The following is an 18,562-nucleotide window of genomic DNA, read 5'->3' on the forward strand; positions in this document are numbered from 1 at the left end:
TGAAAATTTTACTTAATCTTACACTACGTACAAGGCGTAGGTAGATTCTGTGATAGTGCTTGCAAGCCTTGCATGTATCCTTAGGCTTACTGACTGATACGAACTATTGCTTTGATCGAAAAACTTAGAAGCACGCCTGTATTAAAGATGTACATTTCGGCTACTGAAAAAGTATACATCTAGGCCTAATTATGTAATTTGATTGGTAAGAACACGAGAATCACAAGAACAAACACTCAGTTTGTAGGCCTATGATGCAATAAAACAATTCAACAGACCAAACTGTAGGCACCATATCCCCCACCTAAAATGAAGGAGGGATATATCCCCCCAGGATCTACGCTTCTGGCTAATACTGATAACCCTTGCATAGTTTTGCATGAAATTCATAAAAATAAACAAACCTGCTCCCCAGTGGCACATCGATATGTCTGTGGACTTACACTGCTAAAAACCGGATTTCGATACCCATGATGGGCAGCACCTAGGTATCCCATTGTGTAACTTTGTGCCTAATTCTAAACAAACAAACCTAACCTGAAATCCTAAAGTTAATATCATTTAATATTTTTTGAGCCAGCTGAAAAACGACATTGAAACGAGTAGTTAATTTGAAAGTTGGTATGGCAGCAGTTATTGGTTGAATGTCTCTCAATATTTGTAGCATCCTTATATATATATATAAAGACGTGATTCAACGTGGTTCAAGGATGGTATCAATTTAGTTAGACTGACGCAGACCAGGGGTATCATATGCGTTAAAAAGTTTTGGAAGTAGGTTTTAAGATAGAACTTGATAGTTTTGAACATGCCGTATGTGGTTATTTCTACTCAGATCACATTAGTAAGTGTGAAACGGAACGCAAAACATATTTGATTGTTTTTTTCTGATTAGTACAGCAAGTTAGTTATGTCAATTACAACTTTAAAAAAATAATCAGTAACTTTAAGTGTAACGCTAACAACAATGCTGTAGAAAAGTAAGTAGTAAGACCTTTTAGTTTTAATTAGGCTGATGTGAAAATTATAATTTTCACGAAGTTCCACAATGTAAGTTACGGGCAACAAGAGACCATATGAAAGAGAAGTTAAAAGCACATTTTAGTAAGACTTAAATTTTACGATTACTTGGTCGTAGTAATAGTAATATTATTACTAATGTACTAAACTAGTATCTCTCGGAATCGCATGAACACGTTGATTCAAAGTTTGAAAGTTTCTCTTAGATCATAGGTGCTCAGGTAAACATTTTATGGCGCCTCCTTCCAAAAATGTGTTTTGTTACACCTCTCCGTCATTTTCTTATGTTAATTTTTGTTACTGTATTACTTCATAGTTTTAGTATTTCTTTGCTTGATTCAAAACTTCTTTATTTTAAAACTTGTAGTGTGTATGACCCTCATTAGGGGAGGAGATATAGTTTGCATCTTATAGGTTTAGATTAGCAAGCTAAGATTGCTCATTGAGTTCCAGATGGGGACTAACTGTGATTTGTATAGATATTTCCTCTTGTCTGGTAATTAATATGCCTGTAAGTATAACATAAGTTTCTATTAGTTTTACTACAACCAACAGGAAAAGGTTTTAATGGCTTGGGTGACTTATCCCCCATTCTGCCAAAACCATTTTCTTTAGTCATGCTGTTGAGTGGGTCCTATATGTTTTGAACATATGGTTTAAGTTATAACACATACATTATACTGTATTTCTGTAATAAAGGATCATATGCCACATATTTGCCCAGCTTATCCAATAATCCAATTCTTTTTTAACTAACTCAGTATTGTCAGTATTAAACATTCTGAAAGATTAATTTTATCAGAACACTTTACTAATTATACCTAAGAGGTTAATTTTATTAGCATAATTCACTAATTATGTCCTCTCAATATCCTTTATGAAAAAACAAACAAAAAGAGGCCCAAGATCACTGGTTCTCTCCAATTATAAATTAATAACAAGTAGTTTGATTGGATTCCATTCATAATAACTTTTATTTCCTCCCTTCCTGCTACCATATATATAATCCAGTTAATAAGTATTTTCCTAACCCCTACACATGTGATTTTCTTAGCTAATTTTTTTGTCTGCCATCTAATAAAAAATGTACTAAAAATCCAAGTACGGTAAGCCGATTCACTTTCCGTCATACAGATAATGAATAGAATTCTTTTAAAAAAACTAACATTTTAGTAAGGAAGGATTTCTCATAGAATTATTACAGATGTTTATTTATAATATCATACTTTACTAAAGGAGTTCATGAAACTTTTTTTAAATTAGATTCTTAAAATTTTCCTGTTACAGAAGTAAGACTAATTGGATTATGATATTCAGGGTAAATTTTGTCATCCTCTTTAAAATTATGAACAACATTAATAGTTCTCCAGTCCTCAGAGCCTGAACGCTGACTCTTAACCTACCAGAAATGAAGGACAGATGTGTACATATCTGATCACTAGTTCTTTATAATCCTAGGGTAAACTTTGTCATGCTCTATCTGCTTTTCATCTTTCTATTTATCATTGAGGAATTAATATCTACATGATTCAGGTTAATTCATTTATTTCCCTGTCTCCCAATGGTACAGCAGTAAGTCTACAGATTTACAATGCTAAAATTAGGGGTTTGATTCCCCTCTGTGGGCTCAGCAGATAGCTCGATGTAGCTTTGTTATAAGGAAAGCACACACACACACTCCTTTGTTTCCCATAGAATGTGTACGGCTAAGAATATACCTAACCTATTTTTTAAAAAAACTTCTCCAAAAAACTTGCCATTATCATCCTGTAAGAGCCCAATTCAGACTCGGCATGGCCTGGTGGTTAAGGAGCTCAACTTGTAATCTGAGGGTTGCGGGTTCGAATCCCTGCCCCACCAAACATGCTCACTCTTTCAGCCGTGGGGGCATTATAATATGACAGTCAATCCCACTATTCGTTGGTAAAAGAAACAAGGTGTTAGAATCTATTTTCATGCATTTATAAGATTACCGTACAAAAATTGAATTTATTAACTAAAAGTATAATTTTTTTTAAATGTGTAATATTTGTATGTGTGTAACCAACTTTATCCCCATAAGTACCAACAGGTTTCTTGGACACTCACATTGACAAACACATTTTTTTTTAAACCATTTAGGCATAAAATTCCTTGTGGCTTTGCTTGTTACAGGATTTGTAGCATGGTATCATGAATTCAGAAACTTAGAAGTATGAATAGGGGACAAAAGTCAGGGAAAATTGTAAGACCTTTCCCTTTTGTTTTATTTCAGTAGCTGCACACATATGCAAAATATGATTCTTAGGTATTCCAGTTATGTGTGTAATTTAATATAATCTTGGTCAGTTACTGTTATTTTGTGTTTATTGTTATAATACATTATAACAAATATTCCTGTTTGGAAACTTTTCTCTGCAGTACCATTGTCTAATGTGTGGTCTGAAGTATTCATTACTCTATTATTAAATTAAAAACTAAAATTTGTGAATTAGGGATAACTGAGAAAAATTTCAAATATCAATCTATTGTATGCTCATGTACCTAGATATTAATGTCTTGATATGATATGTATTTAGCTACAGAAGTTTTACCAACAGTTTGTTAAAAAACTTGACAGTCCTGTCTGTAATTTATTATCCATATTACTTAGTCTTATTTAAATGCTTCACATTTTTCAGTGCTTTCTCAAATTTTTAAGTTTAGTCAACTAAAGGACACCTAGCAAGTAAAGTAAAATAAAAAAAAGTTACTATCTATATTTATTTTGTTATTGTTAATTTATGTTACTTTGCATGTAATGTTTTCAATAAAGAAAATGAAGGTAACTCGATACTCATCTTCCTTTATTGAATCAATTTTTAGGAAAAGTACTTTATTAGAAATTCTGATTATTATTTTTTTTGTACAAAATACTTTACTGAAAGCTTGCCAAATTCTAATGCAATACATTACTGTCATTTGCATAAATAGCTATTCTCATTCAGTTCTGCTCTCTATATGAAAATGTTTTTAACCATGCCTCAAACCGTCTATCTCTTTTCCGTAGGAATTGACTGGTTTCAGTACGTAAGTCATGCAAATCATTGTGTCAACATTTCTCCAGTAAGAGTGTGACATACTCTTGTGGTGCAAGCAACTCCCTCTGTTCTCTACTAAAGTATTACTTCTTGTTTGGCAGTATTTTGATGCTCTTTGTGTGAATCATGATTTCAATAGTTTAATTTCCAAAGTGGGATTTCTTTAATATTGATTTTCTTTATATTGTAGAAATCTTTTAATTTCCCAGTCTTTCTCGTTTTTCACACTAACATATTTTACATCAAACACTTTTGTTTATATATTTCTACAATGAAATCTGAGGTTCATGTTCCCACTTCAGGTGTTTTACTTCTATCATTGTTTCCATAGGCTGCAGGTGGGGAGATCCCTAGTTTTTTCTGCTGTAACCATCTTGAGATTGTTCATTGTAGGGGCAATCTTCTTCTCCTGAACATATTCCACTAATTCTCTTGAACAAGTCAAACAGGGTTAATGAAGATTTGATAGTATTTTTGCACCACCTCATTTTACCTTTTTTTTTCTACCCCTCCTGCATATTAAGCAAGGCATTGTATGTCATTTTTGACATAATTTATCAGGCATGTCATGTTTCATTTTATTCCATGTTTTTCTATGATTTTCTATCACCTCAATGTTGGCTCATTTGTTATCTTTGGTTTTTTGGTTTTTGCTTCACACATGTGGTTTCACTGTAGTTGGGATTTTCTTAGTCATGATGTAACCTTGTCTCAGATTCATTTGTTGTCTCTTTCTTTTTGGGATTTGCATGTTTTTTGTGATATGTTTTTGGTCATGTACCTGAGACTTTGAAATCTTGTATGTAATTTGTGCATCAGCACATGACCCTTTACTCTTCGGTTGCACATTTGTTGCAGGTGGAGCTATGAGACACATCTATTCCTTTCTATTTCTTATCTACTTGTCTCTCTTTCAGGGGCTTCTTATCTTATTTTATTCAACATTTATGGACATGTTTTCAGTTCAATTACAGTTTTCCAAGTTCTATCACTTTTCTGGATGTGATCTTCCATATTGGCTCTTTTTCTCTTAGGCCAGGCTGTTTTGTGGGCTTTTCATTATGAGTGGAATTTTTCAGGGATCCTTTATCTGCTTAAATTTCCCTTCTTTTTGTCTTGTTGACTCGTGCATCGGTAGGTATCCTGCTTCCTTCTCCTCATCTAATTTTCCCTCTTTCATGGATGCATGCATTTCTTTGGTGATGGGAGTGTATGATTGATCAACTGGAATATTCAGGATATTTGGTCAGTATTTGTGTTTTGGTTTATTTTCTTCCTCTGGCCAGAAATCATCTGGTAATGATCCATTCCAGCTTTTCTTCAGTGGTTGCTTATCTCAATCACCAGAGTGGCATATATTCTCTCTCCCTCTGTATCCATATAGTCTTCATTTTGAGCCCATGCTATTTATATTCCTTTTATTGCATGTCATGTTCTGGGTGCTTTTACTCTTTTTGTGAATTGGATTTCTCTCTAGACAACATTTATACAATAAAGTGGTTTTGTAATCCTTTGGTTTTCCAGTGGCTTTGAGTTCAGTGGGGTACTCCTCATTTCAAGGCTTTTGCTTTGTCTCTTAAACATAAATTGCCTTGGTTTAGGTCTTTGGTTCCTTATCTTACTCTGGCTCTTAATATTTCAGCCAAGTTTAGACTTATGCTTTTGTTCATCTTTGACACTCCATGTTCAGTCCTTCTGATAGCTTTTTTCAGGCTATCTCAGCTGTGGAAACCACAGCTGCTCCAGCTTCCTCCTCCATTACCTTTTCCTCTGTCCCTTCTTTGCTATCTGCAGTCACTGGTTTTTTACCCAGAGTTTCCTGTTTTCTGTCTTCATGCCTGGTTTTTCTCTAGTCATTGGTAAGTTGATTTGGCTTCTCTGAATGGTTAGTCCCTTTTCCAGCTTGTTTCATTCATCCTTCCTACACAAAAATTTCTCAATGCATGAAATTTTTTCATCATTGGTGTCTGAGTCTAGGGTTTTCTCCTGATCAATCCACTGTTCTTTACTGTGCAGATTTCTTCTCTTGACCTTTGGATAATGGGTTTTTCATCACCTTAGTTTTGGATTTATGAGTGGTACTGTCTCTCACGTTTCATTTTTCCTGATCCCACAGGTATTTATTTCTTGTACGCTTTGCCTGTAGATGTGTTCCTTCTGGATTTATCATATGCCATGATAGGATGCTCTTTCAGATGGGTATATTAATGTGGTCATAAACCATCTCACTTTGCCTATATTTGAAACTTTCCCAAGACATTTGTGGTCTATTTATTTGCCACAGATGCTTCACTCAAAATTTAACCTCTTCCATAGCTGCTTCTTTCTATGGATTGTTTTCCTTTCTAACACTTTAGCAGTTTGTGGTTATAACTCCTCTGTTTAGCTGCTTTCTTCTATTTTACATCTTTTTCTTCATCCTGATCTTGATAGACTTCTCTGTCTTGTACATGCTCTACTCTGCTATATTGCCTGCATAACTTCCTTCTGTGGTGTCCTTTCTCTCTTCCCAACCTGCCTCCCCACTGAAAACCAGTGCCTCCATCTTGTGTAAAATCTCAAAGTGATAGTTCAGTAGAATTGGGTAGAAGGAGTCACATGTTATGAGAATATGTTAATTCTTATTGGTGGAGGGTACATAAAGGTTGGTAACATGCATAAAATAAACAATGCATATAGAGGACATGCATATAAATGATAATAGTTCTTTTAGTTAACAAAAGTAAGTACCCATTGGAAACACATTTTCATTGTAGAAAAAGTACAACATTTGTAAAAATACATAAATCATACCAGATGATGTATTGATACAGTGGTGTCCTGGCTACATGATACAATCCTTGTATGTTATTACCCTTTACTAAACCTCTCCTTTCTACAAATTACTGCTGTAGGCCCCTATACATTTAACATAGAAAATGAATGATTTCATCAAATTTTTTGGTCTGTTCTTTCAAGTGCTATACAAACAAAAACAAAACTTCTTAATAAAGTATAATATAAGGATCTAATTGGTGGTGAATAGTAATAAAAACAAGTTTGTAAATAGATGTTTTACACTTTCAAAACTTATACTTATTTCCACTAATATTTGAATCACCAAATCTAGCTCTGTATGTGTCCCCTGCTGGTACAGCAGTAAGTCTACAGATTCACAACTCTAAAATCAGGGGTTTGATTCCCTTCAATGGACTCAGCAGATAGCCCAATCTGGCTTTGCTATAAGAAAACACCTACACCTAGCTCTGTGTGCAAGTTTAATAATTATTTGTTAAAATTGTTAACATGTGGACTTTTGGACATTGATATAATGTTTAGATTCTTGATAGATACAGAAGACTGTTTAGTTTAAGAATGATTATTTAATTTATTTGGTAGTATAATATTTAATGATTACTTAGTTTTTATGACAAGTACTAAAAGTTAATTTAAAAGCAAAATTTATGACAAGTTTGTTACATAACTCTCTACAAGTCATACATTATGTAATTGTACTAGGCTTTTGCAATATTGTTGATGCCATCTTACTTGGAGTTTCTAAGATTTTTCTTGTTTGTGTGATGTTACCAGAGAGCAAGATATTTCTAGATTTCTCTATCATGTGTTTTAAATACAGGCAGATATAGAGAGGAAGAAAAGTAAGTTAGTGAAAGTAAATGTGAAGTTAAGACTATATGATTGTCAGTTTAGCTGTAGTGATCAATTTCTGAAGTGAGCTTTCCAATTTATATTGCAACGACAGGAATACTGAATAATAATGTCTTGTGTTTTAATAGTAATTGAACCAGCCTGTGTAGACTGTGATGAAATGATAACAGTTACTTAAAGCTCTGGATACAACCTTGTTAACCTATAGTGTAACAAATATTTGTATATACATTTGACTTGTTTTGCACATATTATTGTAAAACAAGTGGATTGTGCTTTGTCCATTTATTGTTTAATTTATTGTCAATAAGTCACAAACACCTGTAAAGAATCACAGCCTTCATGTAAAATCTGACAGTACATATGAAGTTATTGGTTAAGTATGAATGACGTTGATATCTGTTTAAAGTTTTACTGTTTGAGAGTCATTGTCTTAAGATATGAAACTGTGACTTCAATTGAGTTAATGGCTTATTTTCACCATCTGTTCTGATATTTTAACATTTCCAATGTGAAGTTATAACACAGAGATTAGTGAAGTCTGTATTCTGAAAGTTGCAACTTAAACTTAATAGATAGGGTTGTTTCTTTGTTCACAATGAGTATGCTTTTATGTTATAATATTTACTGCAATACATTAGTGTCTATGAATAATTCCATTGTAGCCTTAACTGCTTTTTTTTTTTTTTCCTATTTCAAGCTTGTTTAGTGATGTAGGATAGGGGTCGGGTGGCTAATGATTCCAAGGTCTTTGGTTGATTGCAATTGCCACTAATGTTGCTAGGCCTGTTTATGGCAAAGCTGTTATAGCTATTTCCTACTTGTATGAATTTTGGATTACTCATTAGGGCATTGTTTCCCAACCAATGCACTGTGGCAGAGTTGTTTGCTTCCATACAGAAACAGTTGCACTTCAGAATTTTGGAAAACTCGTGAGAAAAATATATGAATAAATGAAGTGTATTGATTATATAAATTAGTCTTGTGGACAAAACCAAAGCGTATTATTGTTCCTTTGGTGTAGATATGTGAGACAGTATGTCATGCAATGCTCTAGTGGTTATGCAGTTCATGTGGCAATAAAAGTAGTGAGTTAGGTCAAGTTTTCTTATTATGTTGCACAATATGTCTTGGGCTGAAAAAGATTAAGACCCCCTTTTTTTTTTTTTTCTGAAGTGCTGACTAGAGGAAAAGCAACTTTCTATTTGCCTATATATGCCATACCTTGAGGAATGCTGTACTAATCAATTATTCAGATATAGTCAATTACAAAACACCACTAATTATCCATTTTTATTATTAGCATAATGTGCTCCCTTACACAAGTTATTATCCAAAACTGCTTTTTTCATTGCAAAGTAAATAAAATTTTACTCAGTTAAATTCTTTGATTTATTCTATCAAAACAAGTGTACATTCTGTTTCCTAGATGTGATCTCTAATTACAGTTTACTTTTTTTTTTTTTGAAAAGTTATTCCTTAAGTTTATTATACCATATAAACCTGAATAACTTGTTCATGAGTGGAAATCACATTTGTTGAGTAACATATTTACAAAACTGACATCAACATTATTATTTTTTGCATAGGAGAAAGGGCCAACTGTTGTTGGAGATGCTAATTCTGATATGCAGCTTATGAACTATCTTGGAGCCAGAAAAATCTTGCAACAAGGAAATGATTAGTAAGACTGTATTTCAAGTTGTTATTTGGTTGTATTTTTGAAGTAATGGTTTTCACAACAAAGGCTAAATCTTCAAGTAAATACTAATATATTGTAATATTACACGTACATTATATTAGTTTGCAACGAGACACCATTAGGTCTTATGAGATTGTCCTGGCAATCCCCGAAGGAAATGAAAAGTAAAAATTAAACTTACTTATTCAGGAAATTATAAATTCTTTTAAACTTTAAGGTGCCAACCTTAGCTACTGCTGAAATCAACTAATTTTATAAGCTAATATGATTATACATAACAAGAGAGTAGATATCAATTTTATTATGTCTATAAGGATGGTTAGGGTCAGAAATATGCTGCTAAATTTTTTTTTCCAAAAAAAAGATATGTAGGTGCACCATGTATTTTCTACTTTGTAATTTTAAGGTAAAAATTTCCAGAATTGTTCATTTATTTATAGGTATCTACAATTTCTGCAGAACTCATGGTCAAGAATGGAATTAAGTTGATTTTGTTTTAGCTATCTTTGTTCTTTGTCATTCACTTATACTTCATCTAAATGAATGTCAGCAGTAGTGTTCTCCAGTGGTAGGTCAGATAAAGTCTTTAGCACACAACATATCTTTTGTTTTATTCAAAATGACCAGTTTAGGGGTAGTGCTAGTTACTCTGGTAAGCCTAAAATACCACCCTGATCATTTTAAAATACTAGTAAAGGCAACTTCCCAGCATCAAGTGCCAAGTACTCACACTGTGTTTATGATATTAGTAAAGATTGTTTTCATTGTGTGTCATACTTTTAGTCAAGCTACTTATGTCTTAGCACAGTTTTAGTTTTAATGAAATTTACTATTACTTCACAATTTATCCTGCTAAACTGTATGTTATGTAGTTGATGTATACTTAATGTACTATTTTGGAAAATCAATTTACCTGAAAGTGCCACAAAAAGGAAACATAGAATAGATTGGCAAAATCTTAGTCTTTAACAAAACATTGCCATCACAGTTCTTTAAGAACTAAATGCCCATCTCAAGTCAGTTAGACTTGTAACATTAGAGATATATGAGGTTGAATGCTCATTTTCACAGGATGTTTCATAACTTCAACCAAGATAGGATATATCTGCATTTTTCCATTTTGTGCTCATGGTTGGGTGCATCCCTCAGAGATGTTTTTGTCACTCCTCTGAACTTCAAGCTTCCTCTCTTCTGGTCCCTCTTTCATAATCTGGCTTTCAATGCTTTCAGCTGTGACTTGTCTCACCTTTTTTTTTATACCTATCTTCTTCTTTGGCTACTTCCTTGGGTCCTCTTTGGCTAGCTCAGCCTTTGTTTCCTCTATTTTTTTTTTATTGGTGTCTGGATTCTCTCTTTCTCTACCCGTTATTCCACCTATTGTTTCATCCACATGTCACAGGGATATCATCCTTTTATTTTCACATGTGGAATTTGTCAAGTCAGTCACCCTCAGTATCAGACTCCTTAATTCTTATCACATTCTTATTGTCCTTTCATTTTGCCTGTCTGTCACTAGAAGTGGCATACTTTTTGTCATTGGTCCATCTGTTGCTCCATTCCTTCCAGTCATTCTACCATGGCACACTTTTCTGTCTTTTTGATGTGGTTGTTCAACCATAATTTTTCAGTCTTCACTATTGCTGGTTGTCAAGTGGTCTTAAACATTATCTACTGTCTTTCCTATTATCATAAGATGTTCCTTTCCCCTTTTCTCTCCATTCTGTTCCAGTTCTTCCTACTTTACTGACTTTCATGCCTTACAGGAGCCTTAATTTCATATTGCATGCTTTCTCATGTGTCACATTTGGAATGTTGGCTTCTTTCTCTTTATAACACCTGCATTCTTTTCATTCACACTTTTGATTACCATCATTCAGATATCTGAGCTCTAGATGTTTTCCTCTCTCTATTCCATCACACTTAATTAACTCCTCTACTGTTCTGTGCTGTTCCTTTTCTTCCTATGACTTCAGCTACAATGGAGGACCATTCTTTAATTATGATGATAATGCATTTGTGTTGTCGTAAGTTGGATCCACACACTTGATGTAGATGAAAACCAACCCAACTTGAAGGACTGAAATATAGGATCTTGGCATAGTGGTAGGTAGGTAACTCAGATAGTTAAGCTAATATTAAAGCTAACAGAATTTTAAGGAGCATCAACAGATATATTCTGTACAAGGTAAAAGAGGTAATTATTAATATGCAGATCACTAGTTGAGATTCACTTGGATTACTGTGTACAGTTTTGGTCTGAATTGCTAAAAAAGAAGTAATGTTTTGGAAAAAGCTCAGAGAATGAGTAATAAGATGATTTGGAATAGAATGGTTGATATCTTTTCTTTTCTCAATCTATTGTTTTGAGAGGACAAATGGTTAAGATATGGGCAAGACAGGCCAGGTTCTGGTTAAGATGTTTTGAACAAGGTAAGTAGCTTATAGAATTTGTTGTGAGCAGCATATTAGTAGAGTCTGACACAAGTGAGTTTATTTTTTCTAATTTATTTAATTTCCTGAAATATAAAGGGTAGGTTATGTACATTGACAGTCAATATGCATGGACAGTCTTGAAGAACCATGTTGTTCTTTTTATTCATATATCAGTTTACTGTTACAGCTTTAGAATTATCTGTATATCCAGTCATAAAACATAAGTAAATCAACATTTCAAGTCTTCAAATAATGCTTTTTCCTTTAAAACATCATATTCTCTTACATTCAGTATTAGTAAATTTTTATGAAGCTCAAACATATTTTGCCCATTACTGGAAGAAACAAACATCATAAGAAAGCCTTGCCTCTTAGTTTATGTGCTTTTTCTTTCATGTCGAGAAGAATAATAGAGTATACCTTATTAATCACTATAAATCAAGTTTGGTATTCAGGTCCACTGATATCCAATAAATATGTATTAGTGTCTGCAATAATGATGATTTAGAAAGTGTACTGGAGAGAATAATCTCACTTGAACAGAAGAGGAGAGAAATAACAGAAGTGAGCAAATAAAAGTAAATACTATTAACAAAATTGTTTTATTTTTTAAACCACTGGTTGATTTTGTAATTGGCACTTTACACAGCTGCACAGGGTAGAGACAGAAACAATTATATAATACCATGCTTTCAAATCAGATAATTGGTTCAAGTGCATTATACCATGATTCTAAGCTGCACAGATCACAGTCTGTTCCAAGAAATGCAGGATAAAATCCATAAACCAATTTGTGTATGTGTATTATCCTTGAGATGCTTCTCCATAAAGATGTTACGGGCACAGGAACAAAGCTACATGAACTTCTACTTCTGACATTTGATTAACATAAATATGATTATCTTGTATACTTGGAGAAACTGCATGAAAATTTACATATTTGCTACACCAGTTAATGGGTAAAATTAGTAGCTGTTTCAACTGTTACATCAGTTTTCTAGGAAGAAATATTTCTGTCATAAAATTGTTAGCAAGTGGAATGACTTTGCCAATAATGTAGTTTGTGCTGGTAGTTTAGATTTCTTTAAATTATTTTGTATAAGACAATGGGGTTAAATCTTGGATTGGATATCATTTGGTGTAAAGTATTTTGATATTTATCATTGTTATTTTTAAAGGTGGCAAAATAGTCTGTTTGCATTTAGTGAAATGTAGTTAATATTTTTTTTATTTGATGAGTTTTAAAGTTTTAAAATACATGATGAAATACAGCCCTCTGGAGTGTGTTAATTAAGGAGGAATAAAATAAAATATTAAATAAATTACATTTAATTATGATAATTTCTACTTTTATTTGTTAATACTAAAATTAGGGGTAAGGTTCTCTATTTATTTGTTAATGACTGTAAGAATTTGTGAGTGAAAATAAAAAGAATGTAATAATATGCCATCCACATTGTAACTACCATATCCAGTACATGTGATAACAAAAAAACACAAATATTTTAAACATCAAGTTATACAGAAAGTCAATAGGACAGAAATTCCAACTGTGAATTGGATGAATTTGAAATTTTAGATTCATAGTGATTTGTGAAAGAATCAAACTTAATATCAGAGGGTTGAAAGGTGATGTGTACTAGCAGTGTTCTCTTTTGGTCTCTTTTTTGTTGGGAAGTTGCTTGGTTATAACTTCTGCTTCCTGTATATGAAGTTAATTATGGAAATCTTAAATATCTTGCTACTTCCTCTAAACATAGTTTTTGTATAAGTTACTTTATTACAGTTGGTTTCAGCCTATATTTATACCCAAGGGAAATGTGATTATCAATGTGAAGCACAAATGCAAACTTTATTATTTTTACTCATTGGAAAATTTTAGGTGTAAATGACGTAAAAATCAGTAACTTAAAGTTGGTGTTAGATAAAAATATTTAATATAGATTTTCTGCACAATATGTTGTAATAAAAAAGATTCGAAGTTATTGTTGCTGCATACCAACCTAAGATAGAACATGAAATCAACATAAATGAAATAGTTGTTTATTGAAGCTGTCTAAAACATAAAAATAGTTACCAAATAATTTCAAAAATATTTTGTTTCACTTTGAGACCACAATTAATGATTAAAAATACAGAAATATCTTTGGTTAGTGTTATATGATTATTTTTTTTTTTTTATGTTTGATTATGAGTGTAAATAAACTGGACTGTTACAGACATAAAATACGAGTTGCATTAAATTCCAGGCATATATTGAAGATTTGTCATCCCCAAAAGATGTCAGTCATACTTTTATGCATTTGGATCTTTTTGCAATTTTTATCAATGCTCACAATTTAAAAAACCTAAAAAAAAAAGACTGTAACATAGGCTAATGAACATCAAAATGTAGGTTTCATTAAGCTCCTCACCATTATTATTACTATTATGTTATACAAAAATGATGATATCATGAGACATTGTTACTTTTTAATATTCACTATCTGGCTGTGTATGCCAAAATGTTTAAAGTGGGAACTGCTATATGCTTTAGTTTCATGATCTCTAAGTTTTCATGGCATTGTTTAAATTGTAGCTATATGCTGTAATTATTTCCCAGTTACCAATACAGTTGTGATCACGCTCCTCGTCATGTACTCAACAAACTGGAAGAGAAGGGCTATCGTGTAGTAGCAATGACAGGAATTGGACAGACCTGCATCTGGACACTTCACAAAGAGAGCTGAAATACTAAAGAAAAAAATACTTCTTTTCATCATTGCTATGACCAAGATACAACATCAAAAGTTGGTGACCCAATAGTAAATTTACACAGGAAATAGTAATTCTGCAAAAGAAAACAGTAAACAAATTCTTGTTGAAAGTTTATCATGTTATAAACTCAAATATTTTCACAACACTTTTAATTGTTGAATGTAGTTTGTTATCATGAACATTAACAATGTTTATGCAACTTTCTTATTTTGTAAACATAATACTTTAAGAGTCTGATTGTATAAAGTGCACTGTTTGAACATAAAACTCCTACAAATGTGAGGTTGCTATATAGTCTCTCCAAACTAAGCAATTATTTTAACCTGTTACATAAATATCCTGTTTTAAATAACTTGTAATATTTTTATCATGTTTTTCTTTTATGAATGAAAATAACATTGGACTTGGTGATGTTATTTCTAAAGTTAGTTTATTTTTCTATGTAATAAAATGTATTGCAAAGAAATGTTTTTGGAAATATGTTTTATATATCTCTAACACCTAATGTTTTGTTTTTGTTCTTCACAAGCAAGTTTTAGACTAAATTTCAAACTTAAAAACAGAAATAAATTTTTTTAAAAGGCTACATTTAATGAGCATTCCTTATGTTGTTTTTTTTTGTTCTTTTTTTTTTGGTGTTCATAACATGGTAATTCACAGTCTTAAGCAAACTAATAATGCACACAGATGCAGCCCCATACAGTGAATGTTTCTACCTGAAGCATCATTTTCCAAGAATTCACTTAATGTGGTTATTGTTTTAAGTGAGAAAAATGGGTTCAAAGACATTTAGTTGTAGTCACTATCAAAATGCAAAGAGAGAATGAAAAATTTAAAGAATGAATTCACTTCAGTAAAATTATACTTATAAAGGTGAACTGACTCTAAATGGTTGGTATTTCAAGCATTGCTAGCCTCATCCTTTTATTAACATTTGTTGTGTTGTGATATTGGGAGACATTGATTAGTCAGTGGAGTGAATTAGAAAAGAGAATAAGATGAATGCTAATAAACTTTATTTATATGAACTGTAAACAAGTGGTTTATTGATAACACTAGAACTGATGAAGAAAATTAAAAATTCAGGCATAGTACCTGACCTCAACACACAGAATAGTTTGATTTCTCACACATCTGCCAATTAAATTTGCATGTGAGCTGCAATATTGCTTGATGACATCATCATACGATGACAGCTCTCCACTAGTATGAATGTGACACATCCTCCATGTGCTGGAACCTCCCTTTAGCACTTGCCCTCAAAATAACTACATTATTTCCCATTATTATTGTGAAATTTCATAAAATATAAATGATGTTTAAGTTTCATTACCAAAGAAAACACTGCTTACCCATTATGAATTATCATGGAATAGTAACTTCTGCCTTGTCCCTTGATAGTGACTGTTCTAACATGGGATCTGTGTCTATTGTAGTTACTGGAGGCTGTAACTGTGGAGGCCATGACAGTCAATGTTCAACATATTTTAGATTTTTTCTTGTACATTAGGTTTCCTCCTCCTGTCAATTTGGCTGAAGTTCCTTACACCTCAGTTTGAATATGATGATGATGGTTTGACGAGTTATTTGCCCTGCCCAGATTGATCTAAGCACACCTTTATCTGTAGAGGAAAATCATTGTCCTTCTTATCTCTTCCTTGCACATGATTATGATTTTGTGGTGTGTATTTTTTAAAATTTCTTTTGCCTTTTAACCCTCCCCACTTGCTTTACTACATAAAACAAATTTTCAAGACTACTTTGTCTCTCTTCTTCACTTACTTTACATTTTTTATCCTGACTTACAATCAATTCCCAGTCTTTTTAATTATTTTTAACATACCTGGAAGAGAAACCCCTTCTAATTATCTTTCTATTGCCAAACTTTCATGCTTTCATCTCTTATACTATTCTCCTGGGTTATTTATTGTCACTTCACTTTAGATCTGAGGCACCTCATTGTACTCTGAAGAAAGGTTGTTTGGAGAGGTTTATTTCTTCTTTTCATTACATTGACTCATACTTCTTATTCTGCTCTGTCTCCTTACTTGGTTCCTCTACTGTTGGGATAGGATGCTCTTCCAACTACTGTATGGTTCCTTCTTGATCTGTGTTCTTCATTGGGCTCTGTTTCTTTAAGGAGTCTTCAATGGTGTTATTGACACACTGGAGACCTATACTGAGGCAGCCCAGCATCAGTACTCATTTTCTAGTATGGTTTAACATCTTTCTCACCATTCAATTTCTATTTCTGGGCCTGCTGAACAACATCTGTTTTTTCATCCCAGTTTTCAGGCCTCTTCTACTTCTTATCCTCCCACTTTAGGGTAATCACTCATCTTGTTAGTAACTATTCTGTCAGGTCTGGCCCCATGGACCCCTTGGTGTGGATTCCTGTACGTAGTGAGGGAACCTCCCAGGGAAGGTTCTGTTCTTTCAGTTTACCTTCTCTGGGATCTAAACATCCACCCATGTGTTTGCTGTGCGTGGCGACCCGTAAAGAGGAGGAGAGGTGGTTGAGGGGTCCAACCCTAACACACCACTTTGGTCTTGAATTCCTGTAGATGGGTGGCCCCCCTTGGGTCAATTGGCTGGTCCACTTGTGCTAGGGTTAACCAAGTACCAGTGTTGGAAGTTCTCATCAGGTGTTGTGGACATTGTGTCTGATGTTGGTGTTTGGGTATAGTGCTCACGAAACCCTGGCATTTCTGCAGCATTCCTTCATAGGGCTCCATGGAGGCTGGGGTCAGTGGGCACTGAAATTTCCTTTTTTCCTATGGATCCTCCAAATACAAATTTAAATAAAATAGTGAAAAAACAATCAATGTGTAAACAACCACGTCTTGAAGTTTCTAAGCAGCAATCTTCAACATCTGTATCACCTGTTGTACCTCATTTTCTTATCCTACATTCTCTTTCAGAGAAACCTTTAGGGTACATGTCCCACTTTTTTTTTTTCAGAAGGGACTGGAGGGACTTGCTGGCTCTCCAAAGTCAGTAAAGAAGCTTTGATCTGGAGACATATTGGTGTAAACATCCACATTTCAACACAGTGAACTCCTCTTAAATTCAAAAGCAATTGAGGATATACCTATTGAGGTTACATCTCATGCTACTTTGAATTCATCACAAGGAGTTATTGTTGAGAGCGATTTGAAGAGCATCCCCGAGTTGGAGATTCTCATTGGTTTCTCCACTCAAGGAGTTTCTTCAGTGAGGCGTATCTCCACTCGCAAAGATGGAGTTACATTGTTGACCATTATATTTGTACTGACATGTACATCATCACATGCACCTGCCACCATCAAGGCAGGTTATCTTAATTGCATGGTGTGGCCGTACATTCCAAACCCTCTCCAATGTTTTCAGTGTCAGAGGTCCGGTCACTCAAAGACGTCATGTTGTGGTTCCCTGATATGCGCTCGTTGTGGTGACAAGGACCATGATGCCTATGAGTGTGAAACAGACCCACATTGTGTCAATTGCAATGGCTCTCACTCATCCTACTTTCATTCTTGCCCAAAATGGTTGGAAGAAAAAGAGGTGCAGCATTTCAAAACGATTCATAACAATACTTATCCTAAGGCTCGAAAATTGCTGTCCACCACTTTATCTCGGGCGTATGCTGCTGCACTTCATTCCACAACTACAGTGGGTGTGCAGACAGATATCTCTGTGCCTCTAAGAGAATCATTCTAAAAATAAATGAAAAGCCTTTTGACCTCAGTGGTTAAAAAAGTTGATGAATCAACTTCTACACCCATCTCTGTCCCTTACATACATTCCAACATCCCTTAAGATCCACATCCTTTGGTCCAAGGTATGAGTATTTCCTCAGATACATCTTCTCCCACCCCAAGATGCAAAACAATTATTTGTTCGCATTCTCAGTCACTGGAATCCCCTTCCAACAACAAAGACCTGCCCAAATTGACCCAGGGCA

General features: G+C 33.6%; 1 protein-coding gene across 2 annotated transcripts; it reads left to right on the forward strand.

The window, feature by feature from the left end:
* Positions 1 to 686: 686 nt before the first annotated feature.
* Positions 687 to 15,086, forward strand: LOC143226100 (GTP cyclohydrolase 1 feedback regulatory protein-like). Of its 2 annotated transcripts, none has more exons than XM_076456605.1 (3): positions 687 to 844; positions 9,317 to 9,411; positions 14,465 to 15,086. In XM_076456605.1, the coding sequence occupies exons 1-3, from the start codon at positions 809 to 811 to the stop codon at positions 14,589 to 14,591; spliced, it is 258 nt and encodes an 85-aa protein (XP_076312720.1). In that variant the 5' UTR covers positions 687 to 808; the 3' UTR covers positions 14,592 to 15,086. The 2 variants fall into 2 exon arrangements, with proteins under 2 accessions (XP_076312720.1, XP_076312721.1); XM_076456606.1 differs by lacking the exon at positions 687 to 844 and adding an exon at positions 1,507 to 1,531.
* The last annotated feature ends 3,476 nt before the right edge of the window (positions 15,087 to 18,562 follow it).

The sequence above is a fragment of the Tachypleus tridentatus genome, chromosome 9 (genome assembly GCF_004210375.1).
Source record: "Tachypleus tridentatus isolate NWPU-2018 chromosome 9, ASM421037v1, whole genome shotgun sequence".
In the NCBI taxonomy this organism is placed as follows: Eukaryota; Metazoa; Arthropoda; class Merostomata; order Xiphosura; family Limulidae; genus Tachypleus; species Tachypleus tridentatus.